The 11087-nt window shown below is 52.2% G+C and overlaps 1 protein-coding gene across 1 annotated transcript in view; it reads right to left on the bottom strand.

Moving 5' to 3' along the window:
• Positions 1–1542: 1542 nt before the first annotated feature.
• The window catches only part of LOC115184066 (glycine receptor subunit beta), a 61040-nt gene continuing 51495 nt past the window's right edge, over positions 1543–11087 (bottom strand). Inside the window, exon 11 of the mRNA XM_029745064.1 lies at positions 1543–1839. Coding sequence (XP_029600924.1) covers positions 1543–1839 — 297 coding nt within the window. The remainder of the gene's footprint in view (positions 1840–11087) is intronic.

Here is an 11087-nt window from a genome sequence, read left to right as displayed (position 1 = left end):
TCAGCGTGCACTGCGCCCAGGAGTCGCTAGAGCGCGATGGAACAAGAACACCACTGCCGGCCAAACCCTCCCCTAACCCAGACGACGCTGGGCCAATTGTACGCCGCCCCATGGGTCTCCCGGTCGCAGCCAGCTGCAACAGAGACTGGACTTCAACCCAGAATCTCTAGTGGCACAGCCTTAGACTACTGCGCCACTCTGGAGGCCTGTCTGTGTTTCTCTGTCTGCCTGCCTGTCTGTCTGTCTGCCTGTCTGTCTGCCTGTCTGTCTGACTGTCTGACTGTCTGTCTGTCTGTCTGTCTGTCTGTCTGTCTGTCTGTCTGTCTGTCTGCCTGTCTGTCTGCCTGTCTGTCTGTCTGCCTGTCTGCCTCCCTGCCTGTCTGTCTGTCTGCCTGCCTGTAGTCTGCTATATAAACATGCGGTTAGTACATAGAGGAAGCTAAGCCATATAGGATGAATGTCTGTCAGTCTGCGTTTCCGCCTGTCTGCGTGTCTGCCTGTCCGCCTATCCACCTGTCCGCGTGTCCGCCTGTCTTCGTGTCCGCCTGTCTGCCTGTCTCTGGTTGGTTAGTACATAGAGGAAGCCAAGCCATATAGAATGAGTTCTAATCTAAGATCACTTCTACATGTTGGGGTAGTTCCCTGGACACAGATGAAGGCTTTGCTTGGATTAAGTCCAATGGACTATATCTATTGAGAGAGAGTAGTCCAGCACTGGGCCTTATCTGAGTCTGGGAAACTAACCTCTTAAATGTAGGATTGGGGTTCATGGGCAAGGGGTCAGGGGTCAGGGATTACAGGTCAGGGATTACAGGTCAAGATAAAGTAGTAAATGATGTTATTATAAAAGATGGGAATACCAACTGACATTCTCAGATATTAACACACACACACACACACACACACACACCTTCCCTCTCACCCTCCTCTCTCCTTCCTCCCTACAAGTAGACAGACCAGTATACCCTCCCTCCCTCCCTCCCTCCCTCCCTATAAGTAGACAGACCAGTATACCCTCCCTCCCTCCCTCCCTCCCTCCCTACAAGTAGACAGACCAGTATATCCCTCCTCCCTCCTCTCTCCCTCCCTCCCTCTCTCCCTCCCTCCCTCCCTCCCTCCCTCCCTCCTCTCTCCCTCCCTCCCTACAAGTAGACAGACCAGTATATCCCTCCTCCCTCCCTCCCTCCCTCCCTACAAGTAGACAGACCAGTATATCCCTCCTCCCTCCCTCCCTCCCTCCCTCCCTCCCTCCCTCTCTCCCTCCCTCCCTACAAGTAGACAGACCAGTATATCCCTCCTCCCTCCCTCCCTCCCTCCCTACAAGTAGACAGACCAGTATATCCCTCCTCCCTCCCTCCTCCCTCCCTCCCTCCCTCCCTCCTCTCTCCCTCCCTCCCTACAAGTAGACAGACCAGTATATCCCTCCTCCCTCCCTCCCTCCCTCCCTACAAGTAGACAGACCAGTATATCCCTCCTCCCTCCCTCCCTCCCTCCCTCCCTCCCTCCCTCCCTCCCTCCCTCCCTCCCTCTCTCCCTCCCTCCCTACAAGTAGACAGACCAGTATATGACGTTGAAGAAGAGGAAACTGAAGGGGAACAGAGCGCGTGCGTACAGGTCGATGCGTTTGGCTGCAGCGGGGATGACAGGTTTAGGGGGCGGGGCCTTCTTGTTGTTCTTGGCCTGGGATTTGCCGGTTGCCCCGGTAACCTCAATGGGCTTGCCGTAGCAGTCAAAGTTAGAAAGCTCAAAGTCTCTGGGGAGAGATCCCACGATGCTGAAGTCATTAGAGCGGAGGTCTGACTTAGATGTACACACCTTCTTACAGCGGGTCTCCACCACCTACAGACACAGACAGACACACACCAGTAATGTTAGGACAGCAGTAAAAGAGAGATGTGTAGGAAGTGAATGATCAGGAGAGAGAGAGAGATACAGAGAGAGAGATACAGAGAAAGCAATGTTGGGAACATCCTTTACATTTTATTGTACATTTCCTCAGTGAAAACAATGTAATGAGCAAATGTCAAATTGGCTTTTCACCAAATTACTGTAAACGACAGACCACGTATTCACCCTGTACACCCTAATTGACTAACAAACAAACCAAAACGAAGGCAAAGTCTTTTCATGCTTTGTTGATTTAAAAAAAGCTTTCGACTCAATTTGGTGTGAAGGTCTGCTATACAAATTGATGGACAGTGGTGTTGGGGGGAAAAACATACGGCATTATAAAACCATGTATATAAACAACAAGTGTGTGGTTAAAATTGGCAAGAAACACACATTTCTTTCCACAGGGCCGTGGGGTGTTATAGGGATGCAGCTTAAGCCCCACCCTCTTCAACATATATGTCAATGAATTGGCGAGGGCACTAGAACAGTCTGCAGCACCCGGCCTCACCCTACTACGTGCTTCTACACCTGCATTGCTTGCTGTTTGGGGTTTTAGGCTGGGTTTCTGTACAGCACTTTGAGATATCAGCTGATGCAAGAAGGGCTTTATAAATACATTTGATTTGATACTAGAATCTGAAGTCAAATGTCTACTGTTGATGTTCTGGTGCTTCAGTTCCCAACCCAGGAGGGTCTACAGCAGCAGATAGATATTCTGTTCCCAACCCAGGAGGGTCTACAGCAGCAGATAGATCTCCTGTTCCCAACCCAGTAGGGTCTAAAGCAGCAGATAGACCTTCTGTTCCCAAACCAGGAGGGCTGACAGCAGCAGATAGATCTCTTGTTCCCAACCCAGGAGGGTCTACAGCAACAGATAGATCTCCTGTTCCCAACCCAGGAGGGTCTACAGCAGCAGATAGATCTCCTGTTCCCAACCCAGGAGGGTCTACAGCAGCAGATAGATCTCCTGTTCCCAACCCAGGGGGGTCTACAGCAGCAGATAGATCTTCTGTTCCCAACCCAGGAGGGACTACAGCAGCAGATAGATCTTCTGTTCCCAACCCAGGAGGGCAGCAGATAGATCTTCTGTTCCCAACCCAGGAGGGCTGACAGCAGCAGATAGATATTCTGTTCCCAACAAAGGAGGGTCTACAGCAGCAGATAGATCTTCTGCTCCCAACCCAGGAGGGTCTACAGCAGCAGATAGATATTCTGTTCCCAACCCAGGAGGGTCTACAGCAGCAGATAGATCTTCTGTTCCCAACCCAGGAGGGCCTACAGCAGCAGATAGATCTTCTGTTCCCAACCCAGGAGGGTCTACAGCAGCAGATAGACCTTCTGTTCCCAACCCAGGAGGGCTGACAGCAGCAGATAGATCTCCTGTTCCCAACCCAGGAGGGTCTACAGCAACAGATAGATCTCGTGTTCCCAACCCAGGAGGGTCTAAAGCAGCAGATAGACCTTCTGTTCCCAACCCAGGAGGGCTGACAGCAGCAGATAGATCTCTTGTTCCCAACCCAGGAGGGTCTACAGCAACAGATAGATCTCCTGTTCCCAACCCAGGAGGGTCTACAGCAGCAGATAGATCTCCTGTTCCCAACCCAGGAGGGTCTACAGCAGCAGGTAGATCTCCTGTTCCCAACCCAGGAGGGTCTACAGCAGCAGATAGATCTTCTGTTCCCAACCCAGGAGGGTCTACAGCAGCAGATAGATCTTCTGTTCCCAACCCAGGGGGGTCTACAGCAGCAGATAGATCTTCTGTTCCCAACCCAGGAGGGTCTACAGCAGCAGATAGGTCTCCTGTTCCCAACCCAGGAGGGTCTACAGCAGCAGACAGATCTTCTGTTCCCAACCCAGGAGGGCAGCAGATAGATCTTCTGTTCCCAACCCAGGAGGGTCTACAGCAGCAGATAGATCTCCTGTTCCCAACCCAGGAGGGTCTACAGCAGCAGATAGATCTCCTGTTCCCAACCCAGGGGGGTCTACAGCAGCAGATAGATCTTCTGTTCCCAACCCAGGAGGGTCTACAGCAGCAGATAGGTCTCCTGTTCCCAACCCAGGAGGGTCTACAGCAGCAGATAGATCTTCTGTTCCCAACCCAGGAGGGCAGCAGATAGATCTTCTGTTCCCAACCCAGGAGGGTCTACAGCAGCAGATAGATATTCTGTTCCCAACCCAGGAGGGCTGACAGCAGCAGATAGATATTCTGTTCCCAACCCAGGAGGGCTGACAGCAGCAGATAGATATTCTGTTCCCAACCCAGGAGGGTCTACAGCAGCAGGTATATCTTCTGTTCCCAACCCAGGAGGGCCTACAGCAGCAGATAGATCTTCTGTTCCCAACCCAGGAAGGCAGCAGATAGATATTCTGTTCCCAACCCAGGAGGGTCTACAGCAGCAGATAGATATTCTGTTCCCAACCCAGGAGGGTCTACAGCAGCAGATAGATCTCCTGTTCCCAACCCAGGAGGGTCTACAGCAGCAGATAGATCTTCTGTTCCCAACCCAGGAGCGTATACAGCAGCAGATAGATCTTCTGTTCCCAACCCAGGAGGGTCTACAGCAGCAGATATATCTTCTGTTCCCAACCCAGGAGGGTCTACAGCAGCAGATAGATCTTCTGTTCCCAACCCAGGAGGGCCTACAGCAGCAGATAGATCTTCTGTTCCCAACCCAGGAGGGTCTACAGCAGCAGATATATCTTCTGTTCCCAACCCAGGAGGGACTACAGCAGCAGATAGACCTTCTGTTCCCAACCCAGGAGGGTCTACAGCAACAGATAGATCTCCTGTTCCCATCCCAGGAGGGCACCAGATAGATCTTCTGTTCCCAACCCAGGAGGGAAACAGATATATATTCTGTTCCCAACCCAGGAGGGAAGCAGATAGATCTTCTGTTCCCAACCCAGGAGGGCAGCAGATAGATCTTCTGTTCCCAACCCAGGAGGGTCTACAGCAGCAGACAGATCTCCTGTTCCCAACCCAGGAGGGTCTACAGCAGCAGATAGATCTCCTGTTCCCAACCCAGGGGAGTCTACAGCAGCAGATATATCTTCTGTTCCCAACCCAGGAGGGTCTACAGCAGCAGATAGATCTTCTGTTCCCAACCCAGGAGGGCAGCAGATAGATCTTCTGTTCCCAACCCAGGAGGGCTGACAGCAGCAGATAGATCTTCTGTTCCCAACCCAGGAGGGTCTACAGCAGCAGATAGATCTTCTGCTCCCAACCCAGGAGGGTCTACAGCAGCAGATATATATTCTGTTCCCAACCCAGGAGGGACTACAGCAGCAGATAGACCTTCTGTTCCCAACCCAGGAGGGCCTACAGCAGCAGATAGATCTTCTGTTCCCAATCCAGGAGGGTCTACAGCAACAGATAGATCTCCTGTTCCCAACCCAGGAGGGCAGCAGATAGATCTTCTGTTCCCAACCCAGGAGGGAAGCAGATAGATCTTCTGTTCCCAACCCAGGAGGGAGGCAGATAGATCTTCTGTTCCCAACCCAGGAGGGCAGCAGATAGATCTTCTGTTCCCAAACCAGGAGGGTCTACAGCAGCAGATAGATCTCCTGTTCCCAACCCAGGAGGGTCTACAGCAGCAGATAGATCTCCTGTTCCCAACCCAGGGGAGTCTACAGCAGCAGATATATCTTCTGTTCCCAACCCAGGAGGGTCTACAGCAGCAGATAGATCTTCTGTTCCCAACCCAGGAGGGCAGCAGATAGATCTTCTGTTCCCAACCCAGGAGGGCTGACAGCAGCAGATAGATCTTCTGTTCCCAACCCAGGAGGGTCTACAGCAGCAGATAGATCTTCTGCTCCCAACCCAGGAGGGTCTACAGCAGCAGATAGATATTCTGTTCCCAACCCAGGAGGGTCTACAGCAGCAGATAGATCTTCTGTTCCCAACCAAGGAGGGCCTACAGCAGCAGATAGATCTTCTGTTCCCAACCCAGGAGGGTCTACAGCAGCAGATAGATATTCTGTTCCCAACCCAGGAGGGCTGACAGCAGCAGATAGATATTCTGTTCCCAACCCAGGAGGGCTGACAGCAGCAGATAGATATTCTGTTCCCAACCCAGGAGGGTCTACAGCAGCAGGTATATCTTTTGTTCCCAACCCAGGAGGGCCTACAGTAGCAGATATATCTTCTGTTCCCAACCCAGGAAGGCAGTAGATAGATATTCTGTTCCCAACCCAGGAGGGTCTACAGCAGCAGATAGATCTTCTGTTCCCAACCCAGGAGGGCCTACAGCAGCAGATAGATCTTCTGTTCCCAACCCAGGAGGGTCTACAGCAGCAGATAGATCTTCTGTTCCCAACCCAGGAGGGTCTACAGCAGCAGATATATCTTCTGTTCCCAACCCAGGAGGGACTACAGCAGCAGATAGATCTTCTGTTCCCAACCCAGGAGGGACTACAGCAGCAGATAGACCTTCTGTTCCCAACCCAGGAGGGTCTACAGCAGCAGATATATCTTCTGTTCCCAACCCAGGAGGGACTACAGCAGCAGATAGACCTTCTGTTCCCAACCCAGGAGGGTCTACAGCAGCAGATAGATCTTCTGTTCCCAATCCAGGAGGGTCTACAGCAACAGATAGATCTCCTGTTCCCAACCCAGGAGGGCAGCAGATAGATCTTCTGTTCCCAACCCAGGAGGGAAGCAGATAGATCTTCTGTTCCCAACCCAGGAGGGAAGCAGATAGATCTTCTGTTCCCAACCCAGGAGGGCAGCAGATAGATCTTCTGTTCCCAACCCAAGAGGGTCTACAGCAGCAGATAGATCTCCTGTTCCCAACCCAGGAGGGTCTACAGCAGCAGATAGATCTCCTGTTCCCAACCCAGGGGGTCTACAGCAGCAGATAGATCTTCTGTTCCCAACCCAGGTGGGTCTACAGCAGCATATAGATCTTCTGTTCCCAACCCAGGAGGGCAGCAGATAGATCTTCTGTTCCCAACCCAGGAGGGAGGCAGATAGATCTTCTGTTCCCAACCCAGGAGGGCAGCAGATAGATCTTCTGTTCCCAAACCAGGAGGGTCTACAGCAGCAGATAGATCTCCTGTTCCCAACCCAGGAGGGTCTACAGCAGCAGATAGATCTCCTGTTCCCAACCCAGGGGAGTCTACAGCAGCAGATAGATCTTCTGTTCCCAACCCAGGAGGGTCTACAGCAGCAGATAGATCTTCTGTTCCCAACCCAGGAGGGCAGCAGATAGATCTTCTGTTCCCAACCCAGGAGGGCTGACAGCAGCAGATAGATCTTCTGTTCCCAACCCAGGAGGGTCTACAGCAGCAGATAGATCTTCTGCTCCCAACCCAGGAGGGTCTACAGCAGCAGATAGATATTCTGTTCCCAACCCAGGAGGGTCTACAGCAGCAGATAGATATTCTGTTCCCAACCAAGGAGGGCCTACAGCAGTAGATAGATCTTCTGTTCCCAACCCAGGAGGGTCTACAGCAGCAGATAGATATTCTGTTCCCAACCCAGGAGGGCTGACAGCAGCAGATAGATATTCTGTTCCCAACCCAGGAGGGCTGACAGCAGCAGATAGATATTCTGTTCCCAACCCAGGAGGGTCTACAGCAGCAGGTATATCTTTTGTTCCCAACCCAGGAGGGCCTACAGTAGCAGATATATCTTCTGTTCCCAACCCAGGAAGGCAGTAGATAGATATTCTGTTCCCAACCCAGGAGGGTCTACAGCAGCAGATAGATCTTCTGTTCCCAACCCAGGAGGGCCTACAGCAGCAGATAGATCTTCTGTTCCCAACCCAGGAGGGTCTACAGCAGCAGATAGATCTTCTGTTCCCAACCCAGGAGGGTCTACAGCAGCAGATATATCTTCTGTTCCCAACCCAGGAGGGACTACAGCAGCAGATAGATCTTCTGTTCCCAACCCAGGAGGGACTACAGCAGCAGATAGACCTTCTGTTCCCAACCCAGGAGGGTCTACAGCAGCAGATAGATCTTCTGTTCCCAATCCAGGAGGGTCTACAGCAACAGATAGATCTCCTGTTCCCAACCCAGGAGGGCAGCAGATAGATCTTCTGTTCCCAACCCAGGAGGGAAGCAGATAGATCTTCTGTTCCCAACCCAGGAGGGAAGCAGATAGATCTTCTGTTCCCAACCCAGGAGGGCAGCAGATAGATCTTCTGTTCCCAACCCAAGAGGGTCTACAGCAGCAGATAGATCTCCTGTTCCCAACCCAGGAGGGTCTACAGCAGCAGATAGATCTCCTGTTCCCAACCCAGGGGGTCTACAGCAGCAGATAGATCTTCTGTTCCCAACCCAGGTGGGTCTACAGCAGCATATAGATCTTCTGTTCCCAACCCAGGAGGGCAGCAGATAGATCTTCTGTTCCCAACCCAGGAGGGAGGCAGATAGATCTTCTGTTCCCAACCCAGGAGGGCAGCAGATAGATCTTCTGTTCCCAAACCAGGAGGGTCTACAGCAGCAGATAGATCTCCTGTTCCCAACCCAGGAGGGTCTACAGCAGCAGATAGATCTCCTGTTCCCAACCCAGGGGAGTCTACAGCAGCAGATAGATCTTCTGTTCCCAACCCAGGAGGGTCTACAGCAGCAGATAGATCTTCTGTTCCCAACCCAGGAGGGCAGCAGATAGATCTTCTGTTCCCAACCCAGGAGGGCTGACAGCAGCAGATAGATCTTCTGTTCCCAACCCAGGAGGGTCTACAGCAGCAGATAGATCTTCTGCTCCCAACCCAGGAGGGTCTACAGCAGCAGATAGATATTCTGTTCCCAACCCAGGAGGGTCTACAGCAGCAGATAGATATTCTGTTCCCAACCAAGGAGGGCCTACAGCAGCAGATAGATCTTCTGTTCCCAACCCAGGAGGGTCTACAGCAGCAGATAGATATTCTGTTCCCAACCCAGGAGGGCTGACAGCAGCAGATAGATATTCTGTTCCCAACCCAGGAGGGCTGACAGCAGCAGATAGATATTCTGTTCCCAACCCAGGAGGGTCTACAGCAGCAGGTATATCTTTTGTTCCCAACCCAGGAGGGCCTACAGTAGCAGATAGATCTTCTGTTCCCAACCCAGGAAGGCAGTAGATAGATATTCTGTTCCCAACCCAGGAGGGTCTACAGCAGCAGATAGATCTTCTGTTCCCAACCCAGGAGGGCCTACAGCAGCAGATAGATCTTCTGTTCCCAACCCAGGAGGGTCTACAGCAGCAGATAGATCTTCTGTTCCCAACCCAGGAGGGTCTACAGCAGCAGATATATCTTCTGTTCCCAACCCAGGAGGGTCTACAGCAGCAGATAGATCTTCTGTTCCCAACCCAGGAGGGACTACAGCAGCAGATAGACCTTCTGTTCCCAACCCAGGAGGGTCTACAGCAGCAGATATATCTTCTGTTCCCAACCCAGGAGGGTCTACAGCAGCAGATAGACCTTCTGTTCCCAACCCAGGAGGGTCTACAGCAGCAGATAGATCTTCTGTTCCCAATCCAGGAGGGTCTACAGCAACAGATAGATCTCCTGTTCCCAACCCAGGAGGGCAGCAGATAGATCTTCTGTTCCCAACCCAGGAGGGAAGCAGATAGATCTTCTGTTCCCAACCCAGGAGTGAAGCAGATAGATCTTCTGTTCCCAACCCAGGAGGGCAGCAGATAGATCTTCTGTTCCCAACCCAGGAGGGTCTACAGCAGCAGATAGATCTCCTGTTCCCAACCAGGAGGGTCTACAGCAGCAGATAGATCTCCTGTTCCCAACCCAGGGGGGTCTACAGCAGCAGATAGATCTTCTGTTCCCAACCCAGGTGGGTCTACAGCAGCATATAGATCTTCTGTTCCCAACCCAGGAGGGCAGCAGATAGATCTTCTGTTCCCAACCCAGGAGGGCTGACAGCAGCAGATAGATCTTCTGTTCCCAACCCAGGAGGGTCTACAGCAGCAGATAGATCTCCTGTTCCCAACCCAGGGGGGTCTACAGCAGCAGATAGATCTTCTGTTCCCAACCCAGGTGGGTCTACAGCAGCATATAGATCTTCTGTTCCCAACCCAGGAGGGCAGCAGATAGATCTTCTGTTCCCAACCCAGGAGGGCTGACAGCAGCAGATAGATCTTCTGTTCCCAACCCAGGAGGGTCTACAGCAGCAGATAGATCTTCTGCTCCCAACCCAGGAGGGTCTACAGCAGCAGATAGATATTCTGTTCCCAACCCAGGAGGGTCTACAGCAGCAGATATATATTCTGTTCCCAAACCAGGAGGGCTGACAGCAGCAGATAGATATTCTGTTCCCAACCCAGGAGGGCTGACAGCAGCAGATATATATTCTGTTCCCAACCCAGGAGGGTCTACAGCAGCAGGTATATCTTTTGTTCCCAACCCAGGAGGGCCTACAGTAGCAGATAGATCTTCTGTTCCCAACCCAGGAAGGCAGTAGATAGATATTCTGTTCCCAACCCAGGAGGGTCTACAGCAGCAGATAGATCTTCTGTTCCCAACCCAGGAGGGCCTACAGCAGCAGATAGATCTTCTGTTCCCAACCCAGGAGGGTCTACAGCAGCAGATAGATATTCTGTTCCCAACCCAGGAGGGCTGACAGCAGCAGATAGATATTCTGTTCCCAACCCAGGAGGGTCTACAGCAGCAGGTATATCTTCTGTTCCCAACCCAGGAGGGCCTACAGCAGCAGATAGATCTTCTGTTCCCAACCCAGGAAGGCAGCAGATAGATATTCTGTTCCCAACCCAGGAGGGTCTACAGCAGCAGATAGATATTCTGTTCCCAACCCAGGAGGGTCTACAGCAGCAGATAGATCTTCTGTTCCCAACACAGGAGGGACTACAGCAGCAGATAGACCTTCTGTTCCCAACCCAGGAGGGTCTACAGCAGCAGATATATCTTCTATTCCCAACCCAGGAGGGACTACAGCAGCAGATAGACCTTCTGTTCCCAACCCAGGAGGGCCTACAGCAGCAGATAGATCTTCTGTTCCCAATCCAGGAGGGTCTACAGCAACAGATAGATCTCCTGTTCCCAACCCAGGAGGGCAGCAGATAGATCTTCTGTTCCCAACCCAGGAGGGAAGCAGATAGATCTTCTGTTCCCAACCCAGGAGGGAAGCAGATAGATCTTCTGTTCCCAACCCAGGAGGGCTGACAGCAGCAGATAGATCTCCTGTTCCCAACCCAGGAGGGTCTACAGCAGCAGATAGATATTCTGTTCCCAACC

Source organism: Salmo trutta, unplaced genomic scaffold, assembly GCF_901001165.1.
Source record: "Salmo trutta unplaced genomic scaffold, fSalTru1.1, whole genome shotgun sequence".
Lineage (NCBI taxonomy): Eukaryota > Metazoa > Chordata > Actinopteri > Salmoniformes > Salmonidae > Salmo > Salmo trutta.
The sequence above is the reverse complement of the archived record's forward strand: the minus strand, read 5'-3'. Positions and strand labels throughout refer to the sequence as shown.